The sequence below is a fragment of the Bos indicus x Bos taurus genome, chromosome 24, assembly GCF_003369695.1.
Source record: "Bos indicus x Bos taurus breed Angus x Brahman F1 hybrid chromosome 24, Bos_hybrid_MaternalHap_v2.0, whole genome shotgun sequence".
Lineage (NCBI taxonomy): Eukaryota > Metazoa > Chordata > Mammalia > Artiodactyla > Bovidae > Bos > Bos indicus x Bos taurus.
In genome coordinates, this window is record NC_040099.1 from 53,754,666 (window position 1) to 53,773,986 (window position 19,321).

Below are 19,321 nucleotides of genomic sequence, written 5' to 3' on the forward strand. Positions count from 1 at the left end.
TCTAGGGGTGTGGGCAAAAAAAGAAACATTCAATGACGTAGATTTCATACTCAGAAAGGAGGAAGCATACCAATTAAAGAGGAAAACAAAAGCTGGTGTTAAATCTAGAAAAAAAAATAGACATTTAACATCACAACAGATATTAAACAGATTTCAAATGCTTTTTCTTTTTCCAGTGACCTTCCATAAAAGCCAAGAACATATTTAAAGGACAACTCACTGAAGATGACTCTGAAAAGGACTAAAGTAGCGTGGCCTGACTACTGTGTAACCTTTCAATGATTTAATGTGGTTAATCCTAGAAAGGGTTTCTGTGGTAGCTCAGCTGGTAAAGAATCTGCAGGCAATGTGGAGACATGGGTTCAGTCCCTGGGTTGGGAAGATCCCCTGGAGAAGGGAACGGACACCCACTCCAGTATTCTTGCCTGGAGAATCCCCGTGGACAGAGGAGCCTGGCGGGCTACAGTCCATGGGGTTGCAGAGTCGGACACGACTGAGCGACTAAGCACACAATGCTAGAGAAGAGGAAAACTAAAGCGGTGATGCAGATCACGTGTCTTTAACCTGTACCGTTCAAATACTGTTTCATTGCTACCCTCTAAATTTTTTTGAAAATAGATAAACCCCCACCTACTTCAATTTTTAAAATGGAGAAAAGAAAGAAAACAGGACACTTCCACGTATCATCTTAATTCTGTGGTTTTGCATACCCCAAGAGATATTCATGTCCCAATTTGAGAAGCAAAGACTTTCTTTTTCTAAAGTCGCTTTCCTCATCTGTAAACGAGGTAAATACAGTAACTGCTCTTAAGATTCTTACAAAAATCAAACAAGATACTGCATGTGCGATGCTGCTGCTCAAGCAGCTTTCACTAAGTCAGTTATTGAACAAATACTGAATGCCTACTATCTGCCAGGTACAGACCGTGTGCTGTGTATAGTCATTCACAAATACCAAAATCCTTCAGAGCTTACACTCACAGGGCAGCGAGGAGACAAAACAGTGGTATAGCTTATAGTCATGTTGGCACATAAACTCTGAATAAATAGTAGCTCTCTCTATTATCTGGAGAAGGCAATGGCAACCCACTCCAGTACTCTTGCCTGGAACATCCCATGGACGGAGGAGCCTGGTAGGCTGCAGTCCATGGGGTTGCTAAGAGTTGGACACGACTGAGCGACTTCACTTTCACTTTTCACTTTCATGTATTGGAGAAGGAAATGGCAACCCACTCCAGTGTTCTTGCCTGGAGAATCCCAGGGACGAGGGAGCGTGGTGGGCTGCCATCTATGGGGTCACACAGAGTTGGACACGACTGAAACGACTTAGCAGCAGCAGCAGCAGCATCTTATTGAACATGCTATTGAAATTTAAAACCTTAACCTATTAAGCTTCCCCATAAGGAAAGTCACTTCCTGGTTAATGCAAAGAGGAGCCTGAGCTTTAGGGGGAACCAAGATTATCTTCAAAACCTAATTTTGGATTTGCTCCCGGATATACATGGTAGCCAATGCGTTTCCACAAAAGTCAAAAGCCAACAGAATAAAGTGCTTTACAGTCCTTCAGTTTTTTTATATGATTCACTCAACATAAAATCCACCATTTTATACAATTCAGTGGGTTTTAGTATATTGACATTCAGTGGTTTTTAGTATATTGACAAAGTCGTGCAACTTTGCAAAAAGGTTTTTGCAAAAAGTAAAGAAAATATGTATCTGAGATTTATGATTTTGTAAGGAAAATCCACTTCATGTAATATTGTAAATAAGAGAATACCTTTTTAAGGAGATCAATGGAATATTGAATATGTAGAAGATAATAAAATGGGTGGACTCTACTTTGAGTTCATTAAAAAAGGATGTAGTTAATTGAAGCGGTTTGAAATTCATCACTGAAATCAAGTTTTGAAGAATTTTGTTTGAAAAGTAACTTGGAACTTTAGAAAAGGACTGATGGCTAAAGGCTAATGAGTTTCAAACAGAGCAGCTCTGCTCAAACTAAGGCTTCCACTGCATGGAATTCATCATCTCCTTTACATCTGGGCTGGCCCAAGCTGAGTACACAACCTTAGAATTGTAAAAACAGTCACACAAATCATTTTCTGCAGGGCTTCATTCTCTCATTGACCTAGAGTCTAAAAGTCAGGTAACTCTGCAGGACCTATAAAACTTAAGTGACACTGACAACCACAGACAGAAACTCCAACATCCAAAATAAACGTTGACAAGACCATACCACGGGCAACTATGTCTCTACATCTACTCTCATCATTAGCATAAAGGTCAAGCCCAGAAGCTCTCGGAAGGTCCCGTGCACTCTGATATCTTTGAGGAACTAACTTTTAACAAGCTAAACCTACTCATACTGAACAGACTACTCTCATCAACAAGTCTGTCTGCTAACGTGGCTAAAGTTCTGTTCTCTGTTTGCTTCCTAGAAATCTTTATCCCTCCCATATCTAAACACCTAGCTCAAATTAGCCAAAAAATGGAACAGTGCTGTTAGTTATAATAACTTCTTAGTTATCTTCATTTTTCAGCTGAAGATTTCTGCATATGAGAAAATTAGAAGTTCTCTGGAATGGCCCTTGAACAACGTGGGACTTTGGAGTGTCAACCCTTCACACAAAGAAAGCTTTGATCTGTGGTTTTGCAGCCATGGATTCAACCAACTGCTGACCGCTAGTACTGCAGTTATTTACTATAAAAAAAAAAAAATTTGCATATATGTGGATGCGTACAGTTCAAACGTGTTGTTCAAAGGTCAACTTTAGTTACAATGTCTCTTGCTACATCCTACTCCTTCTTTAATTATTCATTAAATGAGCACTGTCCAAGCCACCATCATTCCAGCTTGGGTAAATAGCCTCCTGTTATACCTGGCCCCTGACTTCCACTCCTGCACCTCTATAGTACATTCTCCACACAGCAGCAAAAAAAAAAAAAATCATATTGCTCCCTACATGAAGTCCACAAGAGCATCCTATACCCTTCCTCATCCTGGTGGGCCAGGTCCAGCGACTAGGTCTGTCTGCTTCCTTGCTCTCACCTAGTACCTCTCTCCCACGCACTGACCTCCAGGCTCCTACCACCTGTCCTCACGTGCTAACCGTATCCTGCCCTAAGGGTTCTGCACTGGCTATTCCCTCTGCTTAGAACACTTTACCCTCTGGTTTTTGTAGAGCTGAATCTTCTCGTTCAGTTCTTGGCCAAAAATCATTCCCTTCTGATCATTTGGCCTAACACAGCCACCAAGTCAGTCTCAACCACTCTTAATTAACTGTGTAGTATTTAATATTTAAATTGTGTTAGTCATCACACTAGAATAATAAGTTCCACAAACACAGAATCTTCCTCTATATTATTTCTAGAATCTGAAATAATGTCTGTGCACACAGAATGTGCTAAAAAAAAATGTTATGGAGTAAATGATGCATAAAAGGTCTGTTACACGTAAGATCTTAAGTTATGCAGCCCTTATTCCTCAATAGTCTCACTGTCAGTCTTAAACGTATGCATGCTATGTTACGTGGAAGCTACTAAGTCAATGCGGTCTACAACATCCATGTCAAAATTACCAGACAGAATCATCTGTACTATATACCTCAAGATTACTAATGTAAAATAACCCCCAGACTTGTTCCATTAATTACTATATAACATGAAGTTATGCTTACAGATACATAGCCAGCCCTACAAAAGTATCCCATGGGCAAATAATCCTCAGATGGTGTTTTTGGCAAAGTCAATTAGAGTGATGTTGTATCATGAAATAATGGGAAATAAAGAGTACAAATAATGTATAACCCAGTAGATGCCAAGATGAGATTAAGACATCAAAACAATCTATGTATGTTGGCAAGAAGCATGCCATACTGCTCTTAGACAGCCATGGTGCAGGAAAAATGTTCATTATGGATCTGAAAACTTGATCATCTCAGTATAACTTGCTATAACAACTTCTCATCTGTATATTAAAATAACCTAAAATTTAGCAGTGGTTCTAGACAGAGGAGACTGGTATGGAAATTAAAACCTTGGGACAAAATATAAGGTCAATTAATAAGATGTCAACAGATTAAGTAACAGAGATGAGACAGGTAATCACTTGATTGAGTTACACAATTTAACCTGTAAGAATAATATTAACTAGGTGATAAACCAGGTAATATTAACTAGGGGCTTCCATAGGCTCAGTGATAAAAGAATCTGCCTGCCAAGCAGGAGATATGGGTTCGATCCCTGGGTCAGGAAGATCCCCTAGAGAAGGAAATGGCCACCCACTCCAGTATTCTTGCCTGGGAAATCACATGGACAGAGGAGCCTGGTGGGCTATAGTTCATGGGGTCGCAAAGAGTCAGACACGACTGAGCGACTAAATGACAACAAGGAGATAAACGGAGCTAATCAACTTTGGATTCCAAAAACTTTACTGAGAATTCAGCCTGCCCCAAATGGTAAAACTGTTCTCTCAGGAAGCTGAGCAAAGGTGCTTGTTTAAGGAGCCCATACTCCGCTGAGTAGTCCTGTAACACATCAGGCGTGTAGGGGGGCTGAGAACTAAGGCAGGAATAAAGTCAGTTCTTTGGGGGCTCAGAGATCCAAACAAGTCCTACTTGCCTAAGAAAGTGCTTCTAAGTTCATTCATAATACTTATCTGGCAGAGGTACACACACCTCCTTTCTAAAAAATCAGGACAATCATATTCCAAATGTTTGCATACTCTGCTCTAGCAATTATCAAAATGAATCCCATCACACCCCACATCCTATCTTCATAATAACCGAACAGCCAGGCCCCCCAGATCATGCATCATCACGCAGTACTCATCTCTATAATATTCTGTACGTCCACCCTGTAGTTCAGTGGCCCTCAAACCTTTTTGACTTCAACTAAGAGTAGAAATATATACTTTAAATCATGACTCAGTACACACAAGGGTGTATAGATCACAAAAATCACCTAAAATACTTAGCCTTACTAAATGGGATGTGCACTGTTTTCTATCCCATTGTCTCGTATCTTAAAAATGCTAGTCATGGACAAGCGAAACCAAGTGAAAGTCGCTCAGCCGTGTCCGACGCTTTGCCACCCCATGGACTATACAGTCCCTGGAATTCTCCAGGCCAGAATACTGGAGTGGGTAGCCATTCCCTTCTCCAGGGCACCTTCCCCACCCAGGGATCGAACCCAGGTCTCCCACATTGCAGGAGGATTCTTTACCAGCTGAGTTTGAAAACCAACCCCTAACCTTACCCATCACTCCCCCTGCCAGTCCTTGCCCTGTACACTCTTGGGAAGTTGGTCAGCAGAGCGGCTCTCCTATATCCTCAATATTTTCTTTGAACATTCTCTCCAGTTCCTAGACTTCCTTAAACTTGCCATCCCTCAAAGATCCTATGCCCCTAAAGTTCTTCCAGATAGAGGCTTTTCCCCTCTTCCTCTCTGACAACTACACTTCTAAGGCCCAGTAAGTGGTTCTGCTTTCCTCCTTTCTCCCCATTACTTTCTCACATCATTTCTCTATTTTTCCTCCTTCAAAAAGCAGAGCTTCCCTGAAGCTCATAGGGTCTGACTGTATGACTTTCTACCCTCCTCCCTGATTTCTCCTTTACTCACTGAAGACTTTAGTTTCTGTTTCATGTTTTCTTCCCCAACCCAGCTCTTAGTCCTCCTTCTTAGAGGCCTCAATACCCACATGGATAATCCACCCAACATCCTGAGTCCTCTGACCTGTTCTACCCAGCCTCACCCACCTAACATTACAGGCACAAGCTTGTCTACTCTGGTAACTATACAGTGTCCAATATCTCAGGCAAGCATCCAACCTTCCAATTTCTACTTCCTGCCCTTATAACTCACTGAGGACTGCCCTCCAGGTTCTTTGAACCCATCAATGTTCCCTGCCCATTGGCTGACTGTTTTCTTACTCTTTAAAACCTCTTCCACGTCCCTCCCCACCTAGTACAGACTCCATGGTCCATCCCTACACTGTCAACGCTCTTAAACTTCTGTGGTTTTCCACTGGTGCAACAGGCCCCATTCTTACCTTTCCACAGTATTTAAAATGGGAAATTCACCAAATCAGCATCCCTTTCATTTACCATCTAGTGATTCTCCTTCCTAGTCAAGAAAATTTACTGAAAGAATTGTCCACCATGAACAATTTTAACTCTCATTCCCTTTCAACCCAATCCAACCTGGCTTCTCTTTCCCCCCAAACCACTGGTATCAAGGTTATTAATGACCTTCCTGCTGCCAAACTCAATGGAAATTTCTGTCTTCCTCCATTCAACGTTTCAGTGGCAATCAATATACCTGACCATTCTCCTTTTTGAAACATTCTCCTCTCCCGTGTCTCTCCTACCTTTCACAATCCACTTTGCTGATTCCTTCTACTCTATTTCAATTTTAATCACTGGATTTTCTCAGAGCTTCATTCTGGATCCTTCTGTCTATAAGCTCCAGGCCCATTACTTGAAAAACTACCTACGTAACTTTCTACCTAATGACTTTCCAGCTCAGACCTCTCAATCAGTATATACATGACATGACAAATCCATTTGGATGTTTAATAAGCATCTCAAACTCTGGCCACTCAAAGTTGAATTCATTGTATTCACCCATATAAATTCTTTCCTAAGGCGATCTCAGTAGATGGCAACCCCATTCACCTAGTCACTCAATCTACCTAAAATCTAAGGGCTCACACTTGAGTACTCTCTTTCACACCCAGTTCATTAGTGAATTCTGTCAATCCCATATTTAGAACAAGACCAGGATCCCTTCACCTCTATTACCACGTATGTCTGCTGCTGCTGCTAAGTCGCTTCAGTCGTGTCCAACTCTGTGCAGCCCCAGAGACGGCAGCCCACCAGGCACCCCCATCCCTGGGATTCTCCAGGAAAGAACACTGGAGTGGGTTGCCATTTCCTTCTCCAATGCATGAAAGTGAAAAGTGAAAGTGAAGTCGCTCAGTCATGTGTGACTCTTAGCGACCCCATGGACTGCAGCCTACCAGGGTCCTCGGTCCCTGGGATTTTCCAGGCAAGAGTGCTGGAGTGGGGTGCCATCGCCTTCTCCAGCATGTATGTCTAGACCATCATTATTCCTCACTGTACCATTGTAACAGCTACTCGCTCCTCACTTCTGCTTTTGTCCGTTTCTTTCAACTGAAAAAACCTGTACTTAAGGGCGCCCCACACTTAAGTGAGGTGATCCCCTGTAAGGACGTCAAGGCCTAGAAATGCTGGATTCGTCATCTGTGATCTACTCTCTCCCCTTTCCACCCCCAACGTGTCCAACAGAGAGACCAGAAGCCACTCTGTTCCACAAGGCTTAATAAATGATGAAAACAGCACCAGCATCTTTGGAAAAGATTTCAGCTACCTTTCTATCAGCCAGGAATATTTTACGGAAGGAATGGGATCTCTGTCTTCAGTTTAGATGGAAAGATACTAGGAAGGTGGAAGCCAACTTGTAGATGTTACCACAATACCAGGAGCTGGTAATCAGACTGATCCTATCACAGGGCCCTTTAGTTGACAACGGGGTCCCTAGTTCTGAAATAAATCACCCCACTAAGGTGCTACTTCAATAACTGAAAAAATTCCTCATCAGTTAAACAAAGGTCTAATGTGAGCTACAGCAAGTGAGCTGATCCTTAACATTTTTTGCCAAAGCCTTGCTCCCTCTCCTGTTGTAAAACAGTAGTTAACTTTTTCAATTACATTCTCCTTTGAGAAACTGGTAAAGATTCCTTTCTCCTTAGGAAAAAACAATTATACACATTATATTATACACATTTCAAAGGTTCCTGGAGAGCATCCTGAAATGTGGACTCTCAGGTTAGACATCTTCCTGACTCTACTAGTTCCAAGCTGGCCTCTTTCATCTTTTAAAGGAAAAACAACAACAATGATAATGTTCCAGGATCGTGCCTTCTTTTCCAAACGCTGTCCTCTTTGCTCCGTCTCTCATTCAAACTTCGCGAGAGCAGTCTAACCATTTTATGAGGACGGAGGCAGAAATGCACGTATGTATACACGCTCTGGAAGTCCACAGAAGCTCTGAAAGGGTGCACAAACAAACTGGCTGACGGTAATTGCTCTAGGGAAGAGGCTGAGCCTGAGAGACTCGGAGAGGAGGGAGTTGCGTCTCACAGAATATCCTTTCCACCATGTGTGCAGGTCGTAATCAAGTAAGATTAAGTGAAAAAATTTACAACTTTTACAATGGCAGGCTACATCTTTGCTCATAATTTCTGGTTTCCCAGGAAGTTTCTGGCATTCTAAATATGACTCCTGGTCCTTCTACCCCTCTGATGCTGGTTATATCTAAGTCATCAGGTAACTTATTTGAAAATCCAGTGAACACTACAAAGTATACTTCTCTATCTGCCCCTACACTGGGCAATGTCAATGTTTCGCAAACCACTATGACAGGAGTTCTCATAGCGTGACCCGGGAATCCCTGGAAGTCTACGAGGTCTTTCAGAGTCCACGAAATAAGAGTATTTTGACTCAGTCTTCCTTACCTACCCTCTCCCCAAACTTGTTCTTCCTGCCCTATTCCCCCCTGACCACTGTCCCAAGGGACTCACCCCAGAACTGGAGTAGGCATCAGCAGTTCCCATGCTCTACAATCATCAGGGACTCATCTACTAACTTGTCTTGATTGAGTCTCACCTCTTTATACCTCCAGGCTACAGTGTTAGTCCAGGCCCTCATTGCTTCTCTAGACTAAACTGCTCTAACTGCTCTTCCTGCTTCCAGACCCCACTTTTCCCAAATGGTACCCATTCTACATCCGACACCCAATCTGATTCCCACCACTACCACCAACTCACTGAAGTTTTCAATGTGCAACGCTACTGCCCCCAAGAAATATTAGCTCTCTTCAAGAATTTGCTATTATTATTTTGCTGAAGATAATTAGAGCAAATCACCTGCTGGATGATTTGATTGAGCACTTGGGACGGGGCCACACAGAATCCAAACTGTGGTCACAGCCACAGGAGTAGACTACACGCACGCTCAGTCGCTCAGTCGTGCCTGACTCTGCAACCCCACGGGCTGTAGCCTGCCAGGATCCTCTGTCTGTGGGACTTCCTAGGCAAGAATACTGGAGTGGGTTGTCATTTCCTTCTCCTGGGGATATTCCTGACCCAGGGATTGAACCTGTGTCTCCTCCTTGGCAGGCAAATTCTTTACCCACTGAACGATCAGGGAAGCCCAGTATACTACCATAAACCAAGGTAATTCATGAGAAGAAATAATGGCAGACTTATACAATTAATTCCTTCAAGGGACCATAATGCTCTTTATTACCAAATACATCCAATTTGTGTGACTAGAGAAATATGATGAAAGAACTGAGTCTTTCCAAGGTATTAGCAGCATTGACAAGTCAGGCTGAAATATAATTTGTTCTATACCAGATCCATATTGTTGAGTGAGCCAGCTGTAAAATATATGTCACATTAACGTTAGGGAAGTTGAATTTTACTAGTTTTGTAGATTTAACTCATAAATGTTTCAGAATTCAGTTTAATATTTACACATCTGAAACATTAAAATAAATTTCTAGCAGGAAAACTAAGCTACTGAAGTTCTTTAAATATATCACGCACTGAGGATCACCATACTCTTCTCTATCCAATCTTAAGACTGTTCTCTAAGTATCTTAAGAAATTAACTTCCTTCTTAAAAGGTTAAGGATCGTTATCTCTTAAAACCTTGAAACATCTCTTTGGAAAAACAAAGCCTGCATAAACACCTAAACAGTATTTAGATTTTAAAGCAAAAATCATTTTTAAGAGGCACACTCCAGAACCATGCAGTCCAATATGGTAACCACTAGGCACATGTGGCTATTTAAACTTAATTAAATAAAACTACAAGTTCAGTTAGTCAACCACACTAGGCACCTTTCAAGCACTCAGCAGCCACGTGTGGCTGGTGGCCGAAACAGCTCCATCGTCACAGAAACCGCCACCGACAGTGCCGCCTCCTCGACCCCACCCTTGAGTGAGCTCCGAGGAAGCCACTCAGGACTTCAAAACACCAGCTCGAGGCTGATGACTTCCAAATCACTCTCTAGTCTTCTTCCATTAGCCAAAGGGACTATGTTCAGTAACAAACTGGTTATTTTAATTTGACTTTATCAACTAAAGAGATGGAAGCAGGGGCTAGAAATAATTATGAGAGTGGCAAGAAAATCAATAAGGTACAATGTAATCTAGAATGGAACAGATTTCCAGAGTGAGTCTGAGACTGAGTTTGAGACAAACAGGAAGAGGTACTACAAAAGCCTTAGTAAATACCAACTGAAAGACAATCTCCACTCTACTGTACCCACCAATCCTAGAAGAATTAAAAAGCATTTTTAAAGTTCTTCAAAAGGTATCTTTCCAGACATACTTGAAGATATTCACTCAGTAAATTCCCCTCTGATACAAAAGATATACTAAAATCAATATATCAGTCAATATAAACTATAATTTATACTGTTTATAATTGTATTGCTTATAATTCAAAGTTTATATTGTTCTTTACATTTCTCATTTTTTCAATATAGAGTCTTTAAAAAATATCCCATTCCGGAGTATGTAGCTGAAGAAAATAAAAGCACTAATTTGAAAAGATACATGCACCTCAATGGTCACAGCAGCATTATTTACAGTAAGCAAGACACGGGAGCAACCTAAGTGTCTATCAACAGATAAATGGAGAAAGAAGATCTGATATATAAATGTACACATAGACAGACACACACACCATACACACCACACACCCTCCAGAATACTACGCAGCCACAAAAAAAAAAAAATTAAAAAAAAAAGAATGAAATTTTGGCACTGCAACAATATAGATGTATCTGGAGGGCATTATGCTAAGTTAAAGAAGTGAGACAAACAAAAACTGTTCCACATATCATTTATATGTGGAATCTAAAAAATAAAACTAGTGAATATTAAAAAATATTAATGTAATTAATGAACTTCAGCCAGTTTCACAATCTGACTTCAAAGCCAAACTCTACCTCAGATTCCTGTTTAAATCTCTTTTAATCTCTGTATCTCTCAACTTTCTCTATACTGCATTATTACTTTAGAAAGACCTGGTATAGTTACTATTAATTACCCACAAATATGTTTTCTGCTTTATAGAGATATTTAATGTTGGTGTTACTCCAAAAGGGAACTTACTTAGAAAAAAAGGAAAAACTCCATTTTCTGTCTTAATTAAAATAAAATCAGATGCAAAAATAAGATCAGGGCCCCAAAATTCAGACAGAGCACTTTCCGAAAACGATAACAAAAGGCATTTCCAAAATCCGTATGGTGTATTAATTGATTCAATCAACATTTATGGCCACTATAAACTTCTGGAATGATGTGAAAAATAAACATTCAGCAAACATTCATTAAGTACCTACCGTGTGCCAGGCTTTGGATTATGTATATACACCAAAACAAAGCAACACGAGACACGGGCCTCGCCCTCGCGGAGCTCACAGTCTAGCTGCCGCAGACCGACAGCCAAGGCCTCGTGGCCAAGCACCAGGAGGCCTACGGGAGGAGGGCCTGGCTCCGGGCGAGGGTGCAGGGCAGGCTTCACAGAGACGGAGACAATGGAGCTGGGCCTTGGATGAGGAGCAGGTCACCAGATGGAGGGGAAGGGGGGAAGCACATTCCAAGCAGAGGAAACAGCACATGAGCAAGCAGAGTCTTGAAAGCACATGCCACGGTGCAGGATGACGAGCAGTCCAGCGCAGCTAGAGCGGAAAGGTGCACACAAACTAGAGATGAATTAGTTTTAGGTTTGTAGTGAACCATACCTAGCAGGAGGTGTATCTTCATATTACACTGAGCGTAGCTCAACTGTGATTCTGCTAACAACGGGGTGCTTTGGAAGCATTCCGTTCATTTCATAAATATTTTAGCCCCTTCAAAAGATGTCCAGGACTGTTTAGAGCTTTAAAGGGGCAGTTTCAGAAAAATATATCTTAATTTTCCTCTTATATTTAAAAAGCAAAATAAACCCAGAATCAAGGTTTTCTTAAGCTGAAATCACACAGCTTCACCCCTAGTTACACTAGTGACCTAGTTACTAATGACCCTAGTTGCACTCAAGGTCCTAACTTGAGCACCCTCTACTCCTACCACTACCCTGAACACCTTCAGAACCATCAACACCATAGTTAGGTGGGCAACTCGGAGGCAATTCAAAGCATCCCTTTCCAGCTCTGCCTCTCTAAACGAGGGACCTGCCAACACCACTTTGGAAACCGGGCCAGGTAACTAACACAGTACGTGAGGACAAGTGCATTCTCACCTCCACACGATGCTCTTGGAAATCAAGCTGTTGTTTAAAAAAACAAAAAACTATTAAGCTAAATTCTGAAAAAAAGAGGGATATAAAGCAGAGACCCCATATTCTCCAGAAAAAGTAAAAGGCGAGGAGGGAGGCTGGGTCAGAAAGTTTCCCATCCGGGCCACCAGGCGACACTGTTCACTGAGGCAGCTTGGTGCTTAGGAAGCTATAACGGGAAAAGGAAAAGAACACGCTAGGTGACTTCACGGAAACTCCTGTTTACTGCTCACATCAACGCTAAGGGAAAGCTTTTATGATCCTAAGTTTACAGATGAGAAACCTGAGGCCATCAGAGGTTAATCAAGGTGCCAGTGACTGTGAGCGAGGAAGAGGCAGAGCCAGAGCATGAGCGCATGACTGCCTGGACCCACGGCCCGCCCTGCGACACTTGGGCTCCAGGTCCTCAAGCGAACACAGCGCTCCCAGGGGGCACGCACGCCCACACCAGTCACATCCTAGAAAGAAAGTCCTTCCTTTTCCCTCCACCGCTTTCACGGCCAGTGTGAGACAATCGTGTGGTAACACACGTAACACGTGTTTCTCTGAAATTTAGAGGAAAAAAAACTGGGTGGGGGGAGGGTATAAGATTAGTTCTTTGGGGAACAGGGGGAGGTGGGCACTTTCTTTGTAAAGATATTGGGGGCTTTAATAAAAACTGGGTGGGGGGAGGTTATAAGATTAGTTCTTTGGGGAACAGGGGGAGGTGGGCACTTTCTTTGTAAAGATATTGGGGGCTTTAATACAATTAAATTAGCATAATTCAAATGCTACTCATGTAAATTCTTATATATCATCAACTAAGCAACTCACTAAGGGTAAAAGCTAATGGAAAAATCTCCAATCACAGTATTAGAATGTGAATATTACTCCTAAAGGAATATTATTCTTCAATACCATCGAAAAGTCAAAATAAAAACTGTTCTTTCTCAAATCCTAATCCTGAAAATTAACAGGGACATATAAATAAACTATGTGGTAAGGGTACTTGCACCACAATAAAATTTTGCCTCTTTATGGGCAACACGAACTATTTTAACAGGGGGCAAAAAGGAGACAATATCAACAGAGAATTTTTTGTCAACAGTCCCAAAGGGCCCAGAGTATGATATACATTGGCCTAGGGAGATACTGAAATGTTGTTTTCAACATCATTACTTAGGCTCTCTCTCTTTGTAAGCCAACTACCAGAAAATTAATCAGATTTATTAAGTTAAATTGTTTTGCAGGGGGGAGAAGGAAGGGGAAAAAAAAAAAAAAAAGCAAAAAACAAAACTGGGGCATTCAGACAACCAAAACTCCAGTGCACAGAACAACGCAAGAGACTCTGGGGAGAGCTTCTGAAACAGCACCCATGTGATTAACCCACCTTATTCTGATTGAGAGGATCATTCCGCAGTCTCTGTTTGTTCTTCTGTAATTTACTAGGCATCATCTTTCCAGTTCTGAAGTCAAAACTGCTGAGGTCAACAGTATTTCCCAGATACCTTGCCAACTGAGGTTTGCTTCTGAACTTCTTACCACTCGGACTAGAAGAAAGATAACATTAATTGTACAAAAGGCAACAATATATACCCCAGATCACTACCTAAACCTTTTCTTCATGCCTGCCTTTCTGCTCCCAATTAGTATCACATCATGGCTTTACAATGTTTATTTTTTTCCAAAGAAATATTAAAAGTTTTAAAGGAACATCTTAACTTCCTAAAGAAAGAGACAGTGAGTCTGCCACCTACCATCCCACCCCTAGACATACTGCTGGAACACACAGCAGATGTGAATACTGGTTATCCTGCTGGCCACTCACCCAGCAGCCATTGACAGAACGCCAACCCAAAGAGCATGCAGAGCACACACTGCAAATGGCTCCTATTTTACCCATTTTCCAGACTGATTTTTGAAATGCTTTTTTTCCTGTATTACATGTACACAATGCCAAGAGTAACTAGAAAGAACTTCAAAACAAATTGTTCTGATGTCAACAATTCCTATTAAAAGCACACTTAGGGACTTCCCTGGTGGTCCAGCGGTTAAAACTCCATGCTTCCACCGCACGGGAAGGTTCCATCCCTGGTAGAGGACCCAAGATCCCACAAGCCATGGAGCACAGCCAAACACACACACACCACACACACACCACACACACACACATACCACCTGTAATCCATATAACCTTTGGGCTACCGATTTGAACTCAAAGCACAACAGGAAAAAAAAAAACTGAATTCTGACAATAATAAATGCTCCCTAATGTTACTAAAAGGAGAAAAACTAAGGTAAATATTTGCTAATGTGTTTGTATGATGCTGACATGACTTTTGTTAGCCTAACTCCTATCTGAGAGAAGTGTATCAAGAATAACTTACTTTTTGTAAGAAAAACTGTCAAAGCTGGAATATTACAAAAGTGCCAGAATTATACAGAGGCTTGAACTAGACGAATCTTTCCTAAAACAAAAACAAAAAAATTTCCCATGTGGCACTGAACTGTAAGAAAAAATTCAGAGGAAGAACGCCCCAAAGTCTTATCTAATAAACTGTCTGAACCAAAATGTGCTAGAATAAACTTCAGTGAGCTATGGCACCAGAAGAGAATTGTGAGAATTCTAGAAAACCTTTCAAAAAAGCCAACATGTCATATTGAGAACTTAACCTTGCTCCAACTGACCACAATAAAAGAAAAATAATTCAATCCAGAGACAAAAGAGAAAAGGCTGGAAAACCAAGCAATTTACATTTCCCTGGAATAGCAAAAACTTCTCTCGGGGTCACGTCGGAAGCAACACACCCCAGTCTGCCACACACTCCACCAGCCACCACAGACCTCAAGACAGCTGAAGATCGTATCAACGTTCTTTTTCCACAATCACATGACGTGGCTATTCCTGAAACACAATTCAAGGTATAGAATTCAGCCCACAGATGAAGATAACAACCAGTTAAGACCAGTACGTAACAGAATAGAAGGAAGCAAGGAGCAACCAGAACACAGCAGAGGAGAGAATACACAGTTATGTGTAAATGAACTTCAACTCCCATTCTGGGCCAGATCTCCAGACATGGTCAGGATCACGGAATAAAAGAGCACACAACCCTCAATACTGTCTAAATATGAATCACCTCTGGCCACTGCAAACTTCACCCCCAAACCTGATCCTCTGGAGCATTATCTGTCGCAGCATCACTGTCTACCCAGCAATTCATCTTTCGGCTATAAGACCACAAACAGTGTTCAGGGCGCCATCCCTCAGCCCACATGGCCAGTACCAAGTTCTAAATATTCAGAGACTCTTCAATGCTGGCACAACAGATTGGCCTTCTTGGTAAAACATCAAAAGCCTTCCAACTGATCAAGTACTTTTTCCTGACTTTTTCCTACCAGACGTCAAGACACCCACATTCTAAACTCAACAACACCAAAAATATGCCATGTACCTTTGACTTCCAGCTATGTCTTTCCAGGAGGAAGGGTGAACATAAGCAATATTCTGCCTATCATAAAACTATTAAATCCTCCAGGCCCAGGTAGAATGTCACTGCAACTGTGAAGTTATCTGTGATTCTGCAAGCCCAGTTAGAAATAATTCTACTATCCCTCAATTCTACTTTATTACAATTTACACATTTCCTTGATTAGTCAAACAACCCAAAATTACTATGTCCCTTATTAAAACTCTCAAACAAAACTTATATAGGCTAGTATTAAAGTAACTTCTGAGAGCAAAAATGGTGAAACAGGAGAGTGAAAAAGCTGGCTTGAAACACAATGTTCAAAACACTAAAACACTAAGATAGATGGTATCAGTCCCATCACTTCATAGCAAACAGAAGGAGAAAGAGTAGAAGCAGAGACATTTTATTCCCTTGGGCTAAAAAAAAAAAAAAAAATCAATGCATACAATGACTGCAGCCATGAAATTAAAAGATGCGTGCTCCTTGGAAGGAAAGCTATGACCAACCTAGACAGCATATTAAAAAGCAGAGACATCACTTTGCCAACAAAGGTCCATGTGGTCAAAGCTATGATTTTTCCAGTAGTCATGTACAGATGTGAGAGTTGGACCATAAAGAAGGCTGAGTGCCAAAGAACTCAAGCTTTCAAACTGTAGTGCTAGAGAAGACTCTGGAGAGTCTCTTTGGACAGGAAGGAGATCAAACCAGTCAATCCTAAAGGAAATCAACCCCGAATAGTCACTGGAAGAACTGATGCTGAAGCTGAAGCTCCAAAGGGCCACCTGATGTGAAAAACAGACTCACTGGAAAAGACCCTGCTGCTGGGAAAGACTGAATGCAAAAGAAGAGGGAGGCAGAGGATGACATAGTTAGATAGCATCACCGACTCCATGGATATGACTTTGAGCAAACTCAGGGGAAGAGCGGAGGACACCGCCTGGCATGCGGCAGTCCATGAGGTTGCGAAGAGTTGGACACGACTCAGTGACTGAACAATATCAGATGAATAGTTAAGAACATGGTTTTGTTTCGCAGACACAATGGGAACAGAAAAGTCTATGCTTATTTAAAACATTAATATATTGCCTGGAATTTAAAATACTGAACTGGAAAATTTTCTCATGGTTAATTTGACACTACGTAACAAAGGAAATACTACTAAAAAAAAAACTTCCAAGTTAAGTGAAAAACTGGTAAAGAGCACCCTGTTAATATGTCACTTTAATATAATTACAATTAATTTTAATTAAGCTGTAACAGCCACACAGTCGTATAACCAGATACTCCAGCTACTGGTAAACAAGATTCTGCTAAACAACTTGACGTACACAGAGGCATGTGTTCTGCACGGCTGTAAGCACTGGCCTCACACACTGCTGCCTTCAGAACACGGTACAGGCTGTTTTCCTGCCTGTAACTACCAGAGCTTGTGCTCGAGGCTTTAAGGAGAGTCAACCTGGCTGCCCCAGCGGATTTCAAGACCAGGGACCTTCCTCTGCAGGAGACGAAGGCAAGCCTAGTAGAAAGGCAAGGCCCATGGGAGCTTAAGGTGAAGCAGAAATTCTGTCCGTCAGGTAGGGGCCGTCTTCACAGCAGCAAAACGACTCTGGAAGTGGCCGAGGAAGTCAGGGCTAGATAAACAAAATGACTGTGGGTCGCTGGAGTGACTAAGTCATCATCTGCCTGCTCTCCAAGATGGCTGCTGTCAGCTAACAGTCAGACACCCCACGACTTAACGTGACTAAGCTTTTATTCTAAAAGCATCAAACTGCAACTCAGGGAAATTACTTTTTTTTTAACTCTAGTAGACTAGTGAAGGATATTAGTCATTTTCAGTTTTCTCTGCCCAAAGCGATTACTTCTAGTCCCAGTAATGAAATACTAGTATTTCACTTTCAACCACAAAAAAATTCCCTACCAACTGCCCCCTTGATCTGCCTATCCTGAACCGACCTGTGATCTCACCTTTACTTGTCCTCCCCACTAAATACCCTGAAGAAAAGTAATTATTAATGAAAATTGAAAGCATGAGTTACATTTTTCCAGTTCATATAAGAACATTCCATCACTAGAATTATGTCTTTGCTTGTTTTCATTTTGATTAAGCTGTTTAAAGCAAGTTTTTTTTTTAACTTTTTCTGTTTTTTACTGAAGTACAGTTGATTTAAAGCACTTCTTAAACCTAATTCTACCTGAGACGTTTCCAACTATAGATTATCAAAAAAAAGAAATTTTATTTGGCATCTGACTTTCAAATCTAAAAAAACTTTACTGGGATCTCAGAAAGACTTAAATAACAGCCACCTTAACTAAACAGTATTCCCAGACTTCCCCGGTGGCGCGGCGGGTAAGAATCCGCCTGCCAATGCAGGGGACACAGGTTTGATCCTGGTTCGGGAGGATTCCACACGCGGTGGACTAATCCTGTGCACCTGAACTTCTGAGCCTGTGCTCCTGGGCCTGGGGGCTGCGATTAGGGCCCATGCACCTCAAGCCTACCCTCTGCAACGGAGCAGCTGCCAATGCTGCAAGCAGGGAAAGCCTGTAGGCAACCATGAAGACCCAGCACAACCAAACTTAATTTTTTTTTTAAAGAATACATTAAAAAAAAAAAAAGCTCAGTAGTACTCCCATGATGTCAGTCTACCAACTCATCCACATCACCTTAGACGACTGCCGGTCTATGATTTGAGAATTAACTCTTCTGAAGACCCACTTCGGGCACGTGAAACTGCGCTCTGAAAATGAGTGGCAGAGCAGAACACGTGTTTTCATGTTACTCTGGAACACGGATAATCATGATGCTTCAGTGAAACCATTGTGAGGAGCCCAGAGGTCTGAGCAAACACAGTATCTCTTCAAACCAGTCCGCACCAGGATGACCTGTGGGGACGGCGGCAACCAGAGCCGAGGAAGACGGACTGGCCTGAGACAGCAAAGGACGCTGTGGATGGTCACGCAGTTAGGTCGGGGCTCAAGACCAAGATCCAAGGCTCGCCACTCTCCAGTAACTTCAGGAAGGGCTTTTCGGAGGATAAGAAGAATCCTATAAGCCACAGCAATGGAAAAGGCTGAGAATAAAGAAATAATCAACTTTCTATGTTTTTTAATCCCTTTAAGTATTCAAGTTTACGTGTTACTTACAAAAGTGTAAGTATTGAAAGAAAGATTTCTCTAACTTGAAACAACAATCGTCTCCAGAAGTCAAATTTTAGCTAATACTAAAACTCTGAAATTAAAATGATCTTTTTGTACCTCGGCACAATCAGAAAACTGCCAAACCAATTAATTTGAAAATATATATACCATTTTTCCCCCAAAAACCACATGACACACACACAGGAAAATCTATCTAAAGTCAGCCCCCAGCCCCGCCTCGACTCCTTTCCTCCCAAACTTTAGGGGTAGGTCTTTCCTAAAATCAACCGTCCTCAGCCCGACTCTACAGTCTGCCCCAGGCAGAAGTTACCTACTTAGTATCCTACTTATCATCTC

General features: G+C 41.7%; 1 protein-coding gene across 2 annotated transcripts in view; it reads right to left on the bottom strand.

Annotated features, from left to right (window-relative positions):
* Positions 1 to 19,321, bottom strand: part of MBD2 (methyl-CpG binding domain protein 2) — a 67,815-nt gene that overhangs the window by 37,873 nt on the left and 10,621 nt on the right. Inside the window, exons 2-3 of one of the 2 annotated variants that reach the window (XM_027526390.1) lie at positions 13,744 to 13,903; positions 11,500 to 11,778 (exon numbers count right to left, since the gene is read on the bottom strand). In XM_027526390.1, the coding sequence (XP_027382191.1) occupies positions 11,515 to 11,778; positions 13,744 to 13,903 (424 nt within the window). In that variant the 3' untranslated portion in view covers positions 11,500 to 11,514. Of the gene's footprint in view, positions 1 to 11,499; positions 11,779 to 13,743; positions 13,904 to 19,321 lie in introns of those variants that run through there. The other variant, XM_027526389.1, reaches the window with a different exon arrangement.